Raw genomic sequence first — 18426 nt, forward strand, 5'->3', positions numbered from 1 at the left:
GGACTGCATGCTGACATGCAGAGGGGATCAGGAATCCCACTCAAGGGTAGGGCAAAGGAGATTGAAGTGAGGCAGAGGTGGCAGGTGTCAAACTGGGTCTAATTACCATCAATGCCAGTAAGCCCAAGTGAAGAATCAGTGATCTCTAGCAAAAGCAGCTTCTAAGTCCAGATGCCCTCACTGCACTGGATACTTATTATAATGACTCCTTTCTACTCTGAACTGTGCCTCCAAATTCAATTCTCTCTCTGTCCCTCTCCCTGTCCCTCTCTCATGCCACCGTTCCCCCGCCCTCTGTCCTCTGTGTGTGTGTGTGTTCAACAATAAGGCTCTGAACAAGTTTTAGGCATTAGAAGATTTTCAAACTCAAAACTGTTCCCCTGGTGAAAGGCTCCCTGGCTCTGTTTGTCTTTGTCTCTTACCTCTTTTATCTCTGCTCAGAAAACACGAGTCTAAAGCTCTCACATTTACTTCCTCTATGAAATGCTTCCTTGACTCTCAGAGAAGGAACACAGGTACAAGGAGTGACATAGCACCTAAATCGTTGCTTTATGGCTGTAAACACTGACAAAGGATTCTCAAATTTTAGGATGCTTTAGACATGCATGGGGAATGTATAAAGAATGAAGATTTGGGGAAACCAATCACTAGAGACTCAATCTTGTGTTGTTTCTAAAATAAGGCCTCAGGGGCTGGGGCATGGCTGTCAGTAAAGTGTTTATGGTAAGGACCTGAGTTTCGATTCCTACCACTTGTGTAAGAGTCTGGAAGTGATGGTGTATAACTGCAGTGCTGGTTGTGGGAGCATGCATCACACACAGGAGGATCAACAAACCCACTGGCCAGCCTACCTGGTAGACTTGATAAATGTCAGTTCAGTGAGAGGCCAATAGGGAAGGGCCCCACCTGGAGATACATCATATCTGCAGATACCAAGCCCAACCCTGTTGGTGTGGTCAAGAGGTGCTTGCGGACGGGAACCAAGTGTGGCACTTCCTGGGGTGGTCTGGTCAGCACCTGACCAATGCAGACGTGCATGCTTGGAGCCAACCATCAGACAGAGCTCAGGGAACCTGGTGGGGGAGCTGGCAGATGGACTGGAGGGATGGAGGGGGATTGCAACCTTATTGGAAGAACAACATAGGCTGGTCTGACCACCCAGTTCTCCCGGAGTCTAGACCTCCAACCAAGGAGTGTACCTGAAGGGATCCATGGCTCCAGATACATATGTAGCAGAGGATGGCCTTGCTGGACAGCAATGGGAGGGAGGGCCTTTGTCCTGGGGAGGTTGGATGCCCCAGAGTACGAGGATGCTGGAGTGGTGGGGCGGGGCAGTGTGGGTGGGTAGGGGAGCACTCTGATATAGACAAAAGGGAGGGGGGAAAGGACAGATGTGGGATGGGGAGTTGGTGGAGGGGTAACAGGAGGTTGGATATCATTTGAGATGCAAATGAATGGAATGATTAATAAAACGTAATGTGGAGAGCAATTGAGCAAGACATCCAGTGTCCATCTCTGGCCTGCACATGTACTCACATTCTTGTGCACACATCATCAGGAACACAAGCATACATAGATCACACAACCAAATAAAGTCTGACCTCATATTGGAGGTGTAGTAAGAACACAGCACTGCTGTAAGAGAAGCTCTGACCAGCGTGTTTGTGGTAAATTATCTTGTGCTTAGTTGCCTCCTGGTTCAGAAAGAAACTACTTACCTCTTCTTTACTGTTACAGAGTATCTTTGTTCTATCAACTGAAACTTTCCTCTCTGTCTCTCCTTGTTTCCTTTACTCTGCCTCTGTCAAAAACTGATAGATGCCACAGTAAGTACTAATAAGGAGGGGAATCTTTCTTTAAAAGCGAGGAGGGGAAAAAAATCCTGTCACTTGTGGGAAGGCAAGGTGATTCCATGACAGACTTCAAATTGGCAGTTAAGGAGACTAGGCCTAAAAAACTGGGCAAGTCCAGGCAAGCCCAGGCAAGTCAATTACTAATAGAAAAAACCCAGGCTCCTACCTTCACATCCAGGTAGTGAAATGTCCCAGCCACTTGGCCTGAAGCAAGGGCAATGGGTTGGCAGCAGTTCCCAGACTTCCTCAGCTAATTCTTCAGTAACAGCTCCAAGACCTCCCCAGCAAGTTTCCAGCCCCCACTCTCTGGTAATGGAAGTTCCCTAGAGATGGACCCAATAGACAGAGAGGTCACTTACCGCAGAATTCCCAAATGTGCTTTAAAGCAGGCCTGCAAGCTCACTTGGATGTCTCTCTGTCTTGGTAATGGGAGACCCCAGTGCGCTGGACTTTTGCAAAATAAAACACTTTGCATTTACATACGATTTGAGTCCGAGGTATCAGAATCATTGACCCTTATCCTTGTAACAACAGGCATGAACCATAGCACATTATGCTAACTGAAACAAGTCAGACTCAGGAGAGCAAACATTGTATCTTCCTGCTTATTTCTGGAAACTGAAGTAGTCCAATTTTTAGAAGCTGGTGAATAGACTTTGATGGAATAGTATTATCTTGAGTAGGAGAAGGAGAAAATGAGGAATTACAGATCAAAGGTTACAAAGTTTGTCATGCAAAATGAGTAATAAACTCAACTTGGTTCCCATAGCTACCAATACTATGTTGTATATTAAACAGTCGCTGAGACGGTAGTTTTTTTTGTAAAATAACTTCTTTCTGGTAAATGATTTAAAAAATAGATGGCATGAGGAATCCTAGGGTGGTGGGTAAGCTGAGGGTAATGACTGTGGGCATGGACGCCCAGGTGCACACCTATGTCCGCAGACACCAATCACTGATCAGTTGATGAGACAAATATTGATTTTTATGTCCGTAACATCTCAATAAGGTGGCTGTTGTTTTAAGTTTTCTTCTTGATTGTAACTACAGAAAAAGTTTGTGTCTTAAGATTATTGCATCATTTGGCCATCTGTCACAAGACGAGGGTATAAACTGTATTTACAGAGAGTGAGTGCAGGTGTGAGATGTTAAAATACACTTCAGGACTCTTGACTTAAATATCCCAAGATGCTGATGTAAAAATAAAATTTCAGAGACACAAGATTTCAGAATTAAGGCATCAAATAAAGCTTACTTCTAAGATGGGTGTGCTTTGAGGTGTCAGTCACGTGGCCTCTCATGACTCTGTGCCTCTGTCTGGAGTATTTGAGCGATAACCAAGCTGGTTCTGTCTTTTTAGGGAATCTGTGCCGCTGCACTGGATATAGGCCCATAATTGATGCCTGCAAGACTTTCTGTAAAGTAAGTAGAGAGAAATACATGGTCAAATGTATTTTCCCCAAAATAAAACAGTGTAGGAGTGCCCAATATGATTTCGACAACAGCCATTTCTGCTAATACAGGACCATTGCTTAGCACGAGGTCGACAATTCCCGTGTGGGATTCTTGGGCAGGGGGCATCACCTCACTGCCTGGAGCATCAAGCTGTGAGCATCTGAGCATTTGACATTGGCCACGAGTCGTTCCTTCCAAGAAGCTGCTCCTGATCTATCTGCCTAAGTTAGGGACCCTCCCTGGTCCCTATATGGCACAGTTGTCCCTGAGCCATTCCATGTTTTTACTGGAATGGCTTCTTGCCAGTGGAGGCTGTCCTTCTCCAGGGCACAGTCACCACCTACTAATTAGTAGACAGTCAATCGTTAATATTAATAAAACTAATAAACAAAAACCTATGAAAGACATTGCAGTCTTTTTCTTTGGTTTTAAATCACCATACGATTTATGGCTCCCCTGTGGCATTTAAAACACATTTAGCCACAGCTGGTCCTCCCCACCACCAGAAAATCATTTCTGCAAGATGAACTATGGAATTAATACCTCATTGATAAGACCAGAGTAAGATGCTGATTCTTGTTACTATTATTAGTGGTATTTAAAATATTGTCAGTATTAATAATAGTGATGCTTAATGCTCATTGCTATAGGGCAGGGTTATTATTAAGACCTTTATAAACTTCATTAGACTAGCATTCAGACTTTCCATCGAGTTAGCTTGGATATGCTGAACTTTAAATGGCTTTCTCATATGCCACCTTCCAATATTGCCTCTGCAGCTTCAACTGCAAGCACCCAGTTACCAAGAGAATCCCCCGAGGAATTTTGACTGATTTGTTTTGTGTGTGTGTGTGTGTGTGTGTGTGTGTGTGTGTGTTTCCCCCATCAGGCCTCTGGCTGCTGTCAAAGTAAAGAAAATGGGGTGTGCTGTTTGGATCAAGAAATAAATGGATTGGCAGAATCCCAGGAAGAAGATAAGGTCAGTGCACAGCTTGGTTGTTATAAAGTTGTTCAAGATGTGAGGTGGCTGACATCTCTTCAGCAGAACCAGTGGCTGCTCAGTTTGATGAACTTGACTGTGTCAACATGCTCCCCTCTCATGCTCACCGTCTCTTTGTATTCTAAGAATTCAGCCTGCAAGGGAGTGGGGAATGGAGGAAGGAGAGTCGACAGTACTGTGGTACAGTTAGATGGGAGGTGTGGCCTCTCGTTGCTCTGTAGCACTGTGGAGTAATTGTGTTTGACAATTAGTTGACGATTTCAGAATAACTAGTAGAGTCCTTCTCAACACACTGAAGCAATTCATGTATGAGATGCTGGATGCTAAGCACTAACGTGCTCTCGCCCTGTGCATATACCACAGTGCCGCTCTGCCCCACAAACAGGTACAGCTATTACACCAATTGAAAGCAAAAGACTCTATTTTATAAACCTGTCACACCAACTTTGTCATTTTCAATGACCAGAAGCAAAGTGGAGACAGAGATGGAAGACCAAGGTCAGGAAAGGTGGCAATGCCGACTGTCTGTTAAGTCCTCAATGTCTGGCTGCTCCTGCCTGTCTCCTTCACTGTCCCCAAACTGGAAGGAGAGTGTGTAGGGAGCTGCAGAGTGCAGAGGCCCACTGACGCCTGCAGAGTTATTAGATGTCAGGTCCCTGACCGGGAGCTAGGACCAGGACTGATCATCAGGTCCTTTTTGTCTGTCTCCTTTTGTGGGAAGATGAGGCCATGTGAAACCCATTCTGTCCCCAGATTTGTCAAATGACTAAGACTGGCTTTGAATTCCCAACATGCCTGCCTCTGTTTCCCAAGGTCTGGCCATCTTCTTCCAGTCTCAGCCTACAGAACATTTAAGGTAGAGGTGCGGTATTCGCCCTTGTCACCTGTTTCCCCTCCCGCCATCCGAGTCACCTGTGCTCAGCCACAATCTGAAAGCATTACGTGGGAAATTCCAGAAATCTTTTATGTTTCAAGTTCCACGCCATTGTGAATAGCGTAATGAACTCTGACTACGCTGTCCTCTGCCTTACTTGGAATGTATCCAGTGTATCCACGGGGCATACATCACCTGCCCATCTGTCACTAAGTAGTTGTCATGGCCATCAGACTGACTAGCTCAGTCACGCAGTGCTGTGTTCAGATAATCATTATTATACTTAATAATGAATGACTCCGAAGCACATGGCAAGGGATGCTGGTAATTCAGATATGCCAATGAGTAATTATAGATTCTTTTTTATAAAAATGAAAAGACGGGGGTAGGGTATGTTTAGTACTAGAGTATGTTGCAAAGATTTACCATAAGAATGATTTTTTAAAAAAAATGTAGTGTGTATAAAAGCCTAAAGTTCAAATTGTCTGTGGTTTTCTGCGCCCACAGTGGTTGTAACGGAGCTCTCTCCTGAGAATAAGAGGTATTATGATGATAACTTCTGTCATTTTCTCTTTCTAAAGACAAGTCCAGAACTGTTCTCAGAAGAGGAATTTCTGCCACTGGACCCGACCCAAGAGCTGATATTTCCTCCCGAGCTAATGGTAAGGAACTCATGGTACGATGTCAGGAGGAGGCTTTTCAAAATCTCATGGTGCAGATCCCAGATCTCCTCAGAGACACTGTGCAGGGGAGAGCGGTTAAAGTGGTTAAATTCACAGCTTGTCAGAGGGTGGACAGTAATTATCTGCAGAGTGCTCAGCCTGGATGGGACTTATGTATCACACTTACCCCACCCCCGAGACTCAGGGACCATAGAGAAACGGGGTGGAAAGAGTGTCTCCTGGATGTGACAGAATCACTGCATTCATGAAGTCATTGTTTGCACAAGGACAAACCAGTGAACATCCAGCACGGAGAGCTGAGAGGCTCACGGCGCCCAGCCTTAGCTCACACACTGTCGCTAGTTAAAGGCTGTGGGGAAGGGATGGTCAGTTTTCTTCAAGGGTATGACCTAGGTTGACCATGACCCAGTGGATGGCCCCACATCCATGTGGATGGATCGCACACATTGAATTCAGTAGGTTTTGGAAAAAAAATAAAAAGGAGAAAATGAAGTTGCACAGGGGTTTCGGGGAGGCTGGAGGAGAGGGTGGATGGTGAATCTGGGGGGAATTAGGGGAGGAATGGGAGGAATTTAATAATGATGTTTTACATTCATATATAATGTTCTCAAAGAATTAAGAAAACATTACAAAGAAAGAAAAAAAAATACTGATGGGCAAACAGGCGCCAGCCAGCGTCCTCTCCTCAGAGTCCAGAATGTGTGGGCGGGAGGAGGAAGAGGTGGAGGGCAGAGCCAGCACAAGGGGTGGAGGATGTCACACACAGCTGGTTAAGTCACAGACATGCAATCAGTGTCCTTCAACATCAACTCGTTTTCCCCTCCCACTTATGCGCGAGTTCATTTTTCTGACAGTTTGGCAAAATTGAGCATGTTGCTGTGTTAGCGAACGCCAAAATGGGTTTCTGGGAGATGTCAGAGCCGATGGGAGCTGTTTCCATGGGTAAACTGCGTCAGACCTTAAACTGTGAACTCTGGCTCCTGGGGAAGCTCTATTTTTAGCTCACGAAATTTAGTTTTTAGATTTCCTTTCTCTAGAGTGAAAGCAGAAGAGAATTTTGTCACAAGCTCTCTCAAATCCCTGTTGTTTTTTCAATAGAGAATAGCTGAGAAACAGCCACCAAAGACCAGAGTGTTTTATGGTGAGAGGGTGACATGGATTTCCCCCGTGACTCTGAAGGAACTTGTGGAAGCTAAATTCAAGTATCCCCAGGCCCCTATTGTCATGGGGTACACTTCTGTGGGTATGTAGACTCTTCTTGGGATATTTTATGAGGGAGCAAATTCAATGTATTGATGTCAGGAAAATAGCCAGAAAACCCAGTATTGTTTAAGAAATGTTACAGCATTGGGTAGCTGCCTGCCCTGTGCCTCACTGGCAGGCTTGCTGGCCACATGGTAAACCAGCATCAGGGTACAGGTATCCTGGCTTTCCATTTGGGTACCACACTGGCTCTCGTCCTGAAACTGCTCTGTCTTTCCTCTTTGGATGGCTTCTCAGTGGCTCTGGCATATTTTATAGAGACAGCAGTTTTGGAGCCTTCACCTTTCCCACATAGGCCTGGCGTGGCTGCCCATCTCTTCGCAGGGCCTTCAGGATCTGCTCCAAGCGAATCTGAGTGTTCCGTATCACACGCGTTTTAGAGCTAACAATTCCAAAGGCTCCCTAAATATCTCTGCTTGTGGTTTGCAATAAACAGACCAATAAAAGGAAACAACTTCCTTATGTGCAAAGACATTCGTTTAGTCATAATTCAAAGTAGAGAGTCATTTGTGTCTTTTTGTTCTAATCTTGTGTCTCTACCACAATCCCTTAGGACCTGAAGTAAAGTTTAAAGGTGTCTTCCACCCCATCATAATTTCTCCTGACAGAATTGAAGAGCTGGGTGTCATAAGCCAGGCCAGGGATGGTGAGTTCTTAGATTTCTTTTCCTATGGAAATGCGCTCATCAAGTTAGCTGTTTAGTCCGACAGAGCAACAGGCGAGAGTCGTTTCTAGTCACAATTCACGGCTTCTCTACAGACAGTGTGGTGAAGATCTGGAGGGAGTCCAGGAAGAATTCTCCAAAGTTCCACTAGATGCTGTGTGAGAAGTCAGATTTTCACTGAGAAACTTTCATATCTGCAGGATCAGGGAGACTATTCAAGGGAGAGTCTGTGTTGTGAGTGCAGAGTAAAAGATGAAGAAACCTGAGCAAGCTCGCTGCTCTCCAGAGCCCAGCAGAGGGAAAGGGCTGTGCACTAAGCAGCTATAGTCTGACCTTTTCATTTCTGTGAAGGAAATTGGTCTAATGATAGTGAGAAGCAGCAGTCACCGTGGGGTGGGTTTGGACTATGGCATATGGCATCTCTAAGATCCTGGGAAGGTGGCTGAACTGGATCTCAGTTTTGTGACCATGAAATGAGCCTATTAATATCTCCTAGTTTAATTCATGGAGTTTTTTTTTAAGCTACCAGCGAAATGTGATAGATTCAGTATTCAAAGAATCCAGCCTTCATGATCTCCACCATTAACCCCATCACACACCACTGCCATCACCACAGCCACCTCCATCACCATCGATAGCTCCATCATGGTCATTTGTCACCACAGTCAGCACTGTGTCACCAGCAGCGCAATCGAATGCCTCCAGTGTAAAGGTTCCATGCCTGTAGCTTTGGTCTAACATTTTGAGGCCATCAGTGATTATGTAGCTTACTCACACAAGGCTTTACTTCAGGGCTGACCCTGGGTGCTGGCCTCAGCCTGGATCAGGTGAAGGACATTCTGGCTGATATAGTCCAGAAGCTTCCAGAAGAGAAGACACAGACATACCGTGCTCTCCTGAAGCACCTGAGAACTCTGGCTGGCTCCCAGATCAGGAACATGGCTGTATGTATGTATTTGACAAGAAACATTGGGCATTCATGTTTTGGGTGACTCCTTGGCATTCATGTCTTGGTGACTCCTTTGGGTTCTTTAAAGTAAATGAAGAGAACCACTCTGTAAAACAGGACTTAAAGCCGCATCTTAGTTCTTACGCTTTGTAACTATGTAACACGTGAAAGTGTCTGTTCTTAAAAGTCTCTAGGGGGCCACATTGTGAGCAGACATCTGGACTCAGATCTGAATCCCCTTCTGGCTGTGGGTAACTGTACCCTCAACTTACTGTCCAAAGGTAAACAGCAGTCTCTGCTTGGGGTGTGTGTGTTTTGGGGGGTGGGTAGTAATATAACCTTGATTTGTTCCTATCACCTCTGAGCAGGCAGGACGTTCAATTTGGAAAATGGCAACACATTGTAATAATAATTTCCTTTGCCTTTTTGAGGCTGAAAAGTTGGTCAATCTTTCTTAAAACTATCTGCCAGTCTCTCCATCTGTTCCTTCTTGAGACCCCGCTCTACCAGAAGACCAAAGGATTTGACCTTGAGACCTGATGCTGTAATTACAAATGTGTTTGGCTGCATTTGTAGCTATCCTGGGATTCCTGTAGCCTATTGGTTATAGGTCACACACATCTGCTAGGCATTTTCTTACCCTGCATTGGACATCCTTGTGATGGTAAATGTGACAAGGAGCCTCTGGCATTTACGTTTTGGGTTAATGTGAGTTGATCGTTGGCAAAGACCACAGGTTCTGTGAGCCGCCGAGTCCTTTGTTGGAGACACTCCACCATGGCACCTGGGGTTTGACTCCCATTCCCTGCTTTGGACTTGTACTTAGCTTATCTTCATTGAATGCACATAGATCTTTTTCAACTGAATAATTGTTGGACCTTCTGCTGTACTTATTCATGTTCTTAAGTGCTATTTTTGAAATTCAGTGCAGGGATTTTGTTTCTTACACCAATTTGTCTAACAGTTATTAGGAAATTCTTATAATTTGGAACTCTACAAATATATGGAGGTTGTTCTTAAAGATATGAGCTAGCTTTCTGATATATATATATATATATATATATATATATATATATATATATCCACTCCTTACAGCGTCTAAACTACCGAATAATCTTAAGGTGGAGGATTTATATTTAGGGTATCAATTTAAGTAGCACACCTTTGTAAAAAACTCCTGCCATGAGCAGTCAGGTTACATGAGAGAATACAAATACAAAAATCTTTTTAGATTTTTTTTCCTAAGTTATATTTTATTATGGCTTTAAACTAATCCTGCCTCTGGTCTACTGATCAAAAGCTTTAGATGCTGTGAATGGGATATAACCAAATAAAATAGCATAGCACCCACTGTTGCATAAATTCCAAATTCACTAAAAGGTTGGTTTTTTTTTTTATAATTCACTTCTGTAGATAATAGGGCTCCTGGTTATAGAGAAAAATGAAATGGTTATGGATTGACTTGATCAGATATCAAAAGGGACATTAGTATCTACTCCCTGGTAGCAAAGCCCTAAACCAGCTGTGCCGTTGGGTAGACTGCTAAGGTCTCTGGTTTTTGGGTTTTGTTGTTGTTTTTTTTTTTTGTTTTTGTTTTGTTTTGTTTTGTTGAGACAGGGATTCTCTGTATAGCCCTGGCTGTCCTGGAACTCACTTTGTAGACCAGGCTGGCCTCGAACTCAGAAATCTGCCTGCCTCTGCTTCCCGAGTGCTGGGATTAAAGGCATGCGCCACCATGTCCGGGTAGGTCTCTGTTCTTTAGGAAACTCTGGCTGTGTTTTTATCTGCAAGCAAGTATATAAGACAAAAGGAGAGAGGAGGGCTAGACTGGAAAAAACATTGAAGAATGCTGTTAGAGAAGACACACACAGACACACACGCACTCACATGCACACGCACACACCGCCACCAGCGCCACCACCACAGCAACTGCCACCCCACAACAACCAGTACAGTTATTCCCCGAGTTTGTTCAAGAGATTGAAGGTGTCCTTTTGTCCACAGATGGAGAACGGCGGATCCCTTTAAGTGAAGAGTTTCTCCGAAAGTGTCCTGAAGCAGATCTTAAGCCTCAGGAAGTCTTGGTCTCAGTGAACATCCCCTGGTCCAGGAAGGCAAGGATGGCCCTTCATCTCCCTTCCCAGTTCCCCTATCAGTCTGAGTGGGCTCACCCAGAAGGTGACAAAGGGCAGGTGTGCAGCACAGTCACTGTCACCCTGCTGTCCAGTCTCCTGCCATTTCTAGAGCTAAGACATCTCTCTTCCTCTGCCCCAAACTATAAGGCTACTTTTAAGCAGGTTATTATTATTATTATTATTATTATTATTAAAATATACCCTTTGTCCTTTCAAACTGACTCCCTGAGTGAGACAGGTCTGCCTGAAACCTGGCCTGAGAGAAGCTTTTTAAAAAGGCATTTGCAGTGGAAGGTAGTTGGGAGTTGGATAAACTGATGCTTGAGTTCTGGTTTCAAGACCTGAACTAATTACTGAACCACCTCAAGCCCAAGGCTCCTCGTTTGGACAGTGGTAGAATCGGGCCTACCTCGTGAGATGTGATGAGTTAGGGGGCTGTTGTCCTGAAGAACCACACATTCCTGGCTCAAACAATGGAGATCGACTTTCTGGGAGCTCTGATAACAAGGTGTCAGCAGGAATGTTGGCTTCCTTTGAGGCTTCGGACCTTGACCGTAGATGTCTGTCTTCCACATTTTCATGTCTATGTCCAATGTTTCTTTTCTTAAAATGACACCAGGTAGTTTGGATTAGGGCCCTGGCTGATAATCTCACTTTCACTTAGTGCTTTGAACACCTTGTTCCCAAGTACCAATGTTCCGGTTTAAACCCAGGGCCTATAACAGAAGCTATGCTAACATCCAATCACCCCCTCCAGCATGGTGTTGTCTCTCAGGGGAGTTCTGTTTGTGCCTCTTTTCTTCAGTGGGAGTTTGTGTCAGCCTTCCGTCAAGCGCAAAGACAACAGAATGCACTAGCAATAGTCAACTCCGGAATGAGAGTCCTTTTTAGAGAAGGAGGTGGCGTCATTGAAGAGTTATCCATTTTGTATGGAGGTGTCGGTTCAACTATCATCAGTGCCAAGAACTCCTGTCAGAGACTCATTGGGAGGTAAGACCTTGTGTCCTTAGCTTCCAGGTAACAGAGCAACCCACCCTGTGGGAAGCTGTAATGAGAAGAAAGGATGCTTTAGGATCTCACAGTTGGATGGCTGGGAATTCCAGCACGATGTCAGAGTCAGTTCCATGTGTTGCTTTTAGCAAATTCCCAAGTGAGCATTACAGAATCTGCGTATGCAGTGTGTGTAAGCACACAGGTGTCTGTGTGCTTGTGTTAGTGTGTGCATGTGCACCCGTGTGTGTACATGTGTACCTGTGAGACAGAGATGGGGGTGGGGCGCCTGTTCCCTGTACTATAAATTGCCATTCTTTTTGTGGGGAAAATAATGGATATAATTTACTCTGATGAAAAGCAGACCATGTCATAATCTTTCTTGGGAACTTACTAGATAAATTAACAGACATGTGCCTTAAGTTTTTAATGCAGTGGTTCTCAACCTTCCTAATGCCGAGACTCTTTAATATAGTTCTGCATGTTGTGGATATTCCAACCATAAAGTTATCTTCATTGCTACTTTATAACTGTAAAATTGCTACTACTATGAATCGTAATGTAAACATCTGTGTTTTCCAATGCTCTTAGGTGACCCCTGTGAAAGGGTCGTTCGAGTCCCAAGTTGAGAACCACTGCTTTAATGAGTCAGAGTGCCTGATGCATGTCTTAGTTCTGTGTCTTTTAACTCCACGAACTCATTCTAGTTAACCTTATGGGACATCAGTTTCCTTCTTTCGAAGAAGAGAGCCATACCAGCCTTATAGAGTGGTTGAGAGGGTTCCATAAGTGAAAAAGCACAGTGCTCATTCCAGACCTGGCATATAGAAGTATCACAGGGGTAGAAGAGGCAGTGAGCGAGTCCTGAGCTAAGGACTCTGATGGTGGAGGATGTGGTGGGACCCAGCCCAGACACTTGGAGAATAGCAGACCAACCTGAACTTGGGTTGCCTGGCTGTAGAGCCTGCTCTCCTGGCTCCTATAAAGACCATAGCAATTTGCCTTGGCTATCAGCTGAACCTACCTGCCTGAGTCTCCTCCTCTGCCTCTCCCAGGCCCTGGAATGAAGGGATGCTGGACACAGCCTGTAGGCTGGTTTTGGATGAAGTCACCCTTGCAGCCTCAGCTCCTGGTGGGAAGGTGGAGTTCAAGAGGACCCTCATCATCAGCTTCCTTTTCAAGTTCTACCTGGAGGTGTCACAGGGTTTGAAGAGGGAGGTAAGAGGAACGGGTCCTGTGAACTGGGATGCCCAAAGCAGAGGCTCCAACCCCTGCCGGGGAGCTGTACATTACAGAAGATCAAAAGCTAGGATCACATCCTACTGGTGGGTGTCCACTGGCCTGTCCTGAGCATGGCTGGGACTTTGAGGAAGAATTCCAAGGAGGCCTCAGACCTGAACGGGGGTTTTGCTTAACACCACTCAGTTATTACCACTTCATGATAAACATGGCATGTCTGGATAATTCTGAGAAAACTTGTTAATGTGTGTAATGCATTTCCTTTCATATACTGAATCTTGTAAGTAAAGCTTACCTCTTAGGCTTGGTTTTCTTGACTGGGTTTCCTTCATTTATAAGATGATGGCAGCCACTGGAGCACCGTGAAGATGAGTCATCATAGGGAAAAGGCTTACCATAGTCCCTGGTGCCTCACAGTCCCTGGTGCTTCATAGTCCCTGGTGCTCCATAGTCTCTGGTGCTTTGGGGGAATGCCAGGTAGAAATGGTAGTACTTACTAACACTAGTGATGCACGGGTATTTGTTTGCCTGCTTCCCCTTATCAAAGGGCTATGTGATTGTTGCTTAGAGAAATCCGATGGGAAAACGTTCTCTAGAAACTGTTTTCTGGTTCCAAGGAACCTGTACCTATTATCCTCGTGAGCCTCATGCTGCCCGTCAACCCAACTAGACGAGAAGCCATGGCCCCTTGCCTTATATAGAAACCAACACAATAACTTTAAGTAGTTGGGAGAGGCAGTGGGTTTGATAAAATTGAATCATACAGAGCTCACAAATAATTAATGAGATTTAATGCATAAATAAATAAACAAACAAACAGAAGTCAAGAAATCCTCTTTGATGGAGACTTTGAGAGGTGTCTTCCCAGGATAGATGAGAATAAGAGCCAATGGGTGGGCTGTATCAGACTTTTCAGATGAGGACCTTGAAGTAATATAGAAACGTATGACCTATTTCTACCATGTGATCAAAAGTGGAAAAGCAAGGCTAACTGTAGACTCGAACACAATTTCTTGGTGAGTCAGCTGATGTAATTAGCGCTTCTGTGCTCCACTCAGCTTCCTCTCTTTGAAAACAATAGCTGTTGTTAGCTTTATCTTCTATTAAAATTGTATAAGTTATAAAAATAATCATAGAGTATAGTTTAATGTCTCATCTAAAGACGCGCGTGGCCCATTTCCTCTGTCCTCAGAGGGTCCTCTGCTGTGGGGTGGCGGCAGCTGGGCCACCTCTGCATACCCAAGAGCCTGGTTGGGTGCCACCATGCAGCTTTATCAATATTTGCAATAATTGGTGCTAGTTTTGACTTTTTCTGCTTTAAGTTTGGTCTTCTCTGTTTTATTTGACTCCTCTTTTGTTGTGATATGTGTCCCCATGTCACTTAGAAAAAGTCAGTCTGTCTATCTAGACAAAGGTGAGAAAATAATGATTGGAAAATTGGAAAATTGCTAGTTATTGGAAAATAACCTTATGAAATGGAGATGGTGGAAGTCAATGACATTCTAATTTCATGTGCCTTATCACCTCATGAGGAAGATTTGTACCTTTCGGGGTTCATGGCCTGGAGTCAGGGGGTTATTTAAATTCTCAGGGTTCTGAAAGGGTGAATGCTTAACCAATGTCAGACGTTATAGCAGAGATGTCTGCTGAGAGTTATAGCAGGATTCCCACCCAGAACATTCTGGTAGGTTTTAAGTGTCTCCTATTTGCCTTTTCAGGACCCAGGTCACTCTCCTAGCCTGGCAGGCAACCATGAGAGTGCTTTAGATGATCTTCATTCAAAACATCCCTGGAGAACATTAACCCACCAGGTTAGTGCATGCGTGCGTGCATGCATGCGTGTATTTAAATTCAAAGACAGAGCTCCAGGTCCCTTGCCTGCTGGTGACACATTGCCTTCTTCAGGGTTCACTGAAGCTTCAAAACCATGTTGAGAGTGTAGTTGGATGACACAGCGTAGACAAGTCCCAAGCTTGATTCCTAGTACTTCAAAAAGAGAAAAAGAAACCAAAACCAATTAGAGATCTCGTTTAAAAAGAAACCTGGAAAATGTTGAAGAAATATGCCTGTTTTAATCTTAAAGGCTCCCTTTTTTCTTTTATTATGGCTTTAGGCCAAGGGCATAAACAATCTGGCTGTTGCTTTATACTGTTTACCCTGGCTTTGTGGCGTTTGAAGCACACCCAAAGGCAAGTTCTGAGTTGGTCCAAGAGCTGTTTTGGTTCCTCTCAAAGGACCAAGGGCACACCCCATCCCAAGGGCCATGGAACCTTGAGGTACAGATATTATAACAGCTGCTAGTTTGCTTTGTTCCAGTGCTGGGATTTTTTCCTTTCCAAGTTCTTCCTATCGGCTTGGTTTTCTTCAAATGACATTTTATTGTTAAATCAAGCATGAACGCTAAGAGTTATTTTCTAGATTTCCTGATGAAGGCTTACAGAGATTAAGGAGCTCCCCAGAGCTTTCAAATGGAGTTTCTTTCATAGTGTCATAAAAAACATAAAATGGAGCCATTTTGTTAGTAAACTGACTAAGACTGAATGTGTGTTTTCCTGAAATAATTGTCAAGAAACTGGACCAAGGGTTTTGTTGAATCAGGAATGGAAGAGGTTTTAAAATGGAGGTGCATCAGACCTGCTGAAGGATTTACTTATAAAAACTTGCATCTTGTCACAGTGAGCACTAGAGTTGCTGTGGGTCCCTTGAGGTTTTGAGTCCAATATGTTCAAAAAATTTAAATATGCCAAACTGCTTTGGAAGTGAACATTTTGAAAGTTAAAAACAGCTGCCTTCTCCCCTGGCATTCTGAAAAATCCTGTGGCCACAGTCTGTGACTTCTGCAGGTCCTAACATCGCCTTGGCAATGAATCTCATTCCAGAGAGGAGCTAAAGCCACTAACGGATGTACAGATCATCCAAAGGAAACTGAAAGTCTGCCATGTGGGGGCCAAGTCAGTGTTTGGGGTGCAGTGTATCTCCCACAGAGAAAATTTTATTTTCATTTCACCCCATGGTTTCTTACACACACACACACACACACACACACACACACACACACACACACACACACGAGCATCCCAGTGTCCAGAGCAACTTCAACCTTTACAACCAACACTTTGCCCAAATCACTTCCATGCTTTGGAAGTTCACTTTCACTGTCCTCGAGAACAATGAGGTCGTCGGATGACAGAGAGGACAATTGTTTGGTGTCATGGTGTTTGATGAGGTGGATCCTTGCTTAAGCTACAGATTGAGGGGTAGCAAGCAAGTTGAGGACTGCAAACTGTGGACCTCATGCCAGAAAGTAAGAGAAAGACAGGTGCTACACTCCAGCTTTAAGCCCTAATGGCTTAAAACTTCCGGTAGCTGACTGTCCCATGTGGCTTCAGGAGATTACCTAATGGAGGAATATCCACCTTTTCTCACTGTGTCTTTAGCCATGTAACAAGGAGAAGGTAGCCAAGTATGCTTTCCCACAGTCCCTTGCAGCTCGTGGCTACTGATAAATCAGTCTTCATATTCGGCTATCCCAGGCTTGCGACTTTCCGTGGTCTTTGGCAGACCTGGCACAGTAAAGTTTTAAAAGATTTTCTCCACAGTTGTGAAATGTTTCATTATTTACAGTAAAAGGTGTTAGCATTAATAATAGAAAACTCCAGGAGCCTTAGAGATCCCTGCTGGCATGTTTGTGCACCCGGTGTCCAAGCCTATAAGTTACCTACAAGTTTGCTTTTCAGGAAGGAAACAGAAAATCTCTGAGAGTATTTTATAAAAACATAAAAGAGACGTGGATCATTTTTTCACTCGGATATTGTGCGAGCTGAGAGCCTAACATGTACTTGGCGGGGGTGGAGGGTGGGGAAGGGGGTGTCAGAAAAATAATCTTGACCTTCTGCAACACTTGAGAAAACAGGCCTGATTGACACCTGTCATTTGTCCTTTCATCACCATCAAGTTCTCTAATGTCGGCGGTGGGTGTGTGGGTGTGTGTGTGTGAGAGGGTGGGGAGGGGGAGTGAAAGGTTGGGGAGGTGGGGGTGAGGGTAAGAGGTTGAGGGTGGGGGCTGGGACTGGGGGTGAAAGGTGGGGGTGGGGGTGAGGGTGAGAGGTTGGAGGGATGAGAAGGTGGGGGTGAGAGGTTGGGGGTGGGAATTAGTGGTTGGGGGTAAGAGGGTAGGGGTTGGGGGTGAGGGTGATTGGTTGGGGGTGGGGTGAGGGTAAGAGGTTGGGGGTGAGAGGGTGGGGGTTGGGGGTGAGGGTGATAGGTGGGAGTTGGGGTTGGGGGTAAGAGGTTAGGGAGTGAGAGGGTGGGGTGGGGGTAATGGAGTCCTTTGCTAAAAGAGCAGTTGGATCCATGGAACTAGCAGATGATGGGGCTACTTTAGATCCCTGCTCACACCTGAATTCCCACGTGTAAATTTGATTTCATATTTAAGAAGAGAGATCGAATCTATGTGCTTAGACAAATAGAGTTTCCACCAGAGATATTTGGCATCTATATTCCAAAAACTAAGAAAAAAATGCACCACATCCATACATTTATATTTGGCTGCCAAATTGTTCCCATAACCTCTTTTGAGTAGTGAAAATAGTGACTGTATACTGGCTTAAGCATGAGTTTACATAGCTACCCTCTCATGCGAGATATACATCCTGTGATTATTCCTACGATCTCTGTAGAAATATGAGTTATATGTCGGTTCTTCATTAAACAGAATGTAGATCCAGCACAGCTGCCTCAGGACCCCATTGGACGTCCCATCATGCACCTTTCTGGGATTAAACATGCCACGGGCGAGGCCATCTACTGTGACGACATGCCTGCAGTAGACCGGGAGCTTTTCCTCACTTTTGTAACAAGTTCAAGAGCACACGCTAAGATTGTGTAAGTGTCTTCCCTCCACACATAGGAAGATTCTTCCTGCTGTCTAACTCTGCCCACTCAATGAAGAGTAGGTAAATGGAGGCTTGCTGACACCCGCACTAGAGATGAAATGGGATTGAAATATAGGATTCCTCACAAAATCTTACACAAGTAACTTTATGGTGCTTCACTGCCTGGCAGACAACTGTCAAAGCAATTAATTCTCTGACAGTCCTTAGTTTCCAACTGCCACATTCTTGGTGTCTTTGGGCTGTGTGACTGCTCTGTGAAGCCATCTGATATGCTTTCGTAGGTCCATTGATCTGTCGGAAGCTCTCAGCCTGCCTGGTGTGGTGGACATCATTACTGCAGATCATCTTCAGGAAGCAAACACCTTCGGCACAGAGACATTTCTGGCCACAGATGAGGTACTGCCTTCTTGCTGTCTGAGCGATTTT

General features: G+C 44.7%; 1 protein-coding gene across 2 annotated transcripts in view; it reads left to right on the top strand.

The window, feature by feature from the left end:
• Window positions 1-18426, top strand: part of Aox1 (aldehyde oxidase 1) — a 76602-nt gene that overhangs the window by 20642 nt on the left and 37534 nt on the right. For both annotated transcript variants that reach the window (XM_006495630.4, NM_009676.2), the window contains exons 6-18: window positions 3214-3275; window positions 4198-4287; window positions 5764-5844; window positions 6964-7108; window positions 7682-7774; window positions 8585-8736; window positions 8929-9022; window positions 10746-10855; window positions 11682-11866; window positions 12922-13084; window positions 14824-14916; window positions 17820-17989; window positions 18282-18396. In XM_006495630.4, the coding sequence (XP_006495693.1) occupies window positions 3214-3275; window positions 4198-4287; window positions 5764-5844; window positions 6964-7108; window positions 7682-7774; window positions 8585-8736; window positions 8929-9022; window positions 10746-10855; window positions 11682-11866; window positions 12922-13084; window positions 14824-14916; window positions 17820-17989; window positions 18282-18396 (1553 nt within the window). The remainder of the gene's footprint in view (window positions 1-3213; window positions 3276-4197; window positions 4288-5763; window positions 5845-6963; window positions 7109-7681; window positions 7775-8584; window positions 8737-8928; window positions 9023-10745; window positions 10856-11681; window positions 11867-12921; window positions 13085-14823; window positions 14917-17819; window positions 17990-18281; window positions 18397-18426) is intronic.

This window comes from Mus musculus, chromosome 1, assembly GCF_000001635.26.
Source record: "Mus musculus strain C57BL/6J chromosome 1, GRCm38.p6 C57BL/6J".
NCBI classification, from domain to species: Eukaryota; Metazoa; Chordata; class Mammalia; order Rodentia; family Muridae; genus Mus; species Mus musculus.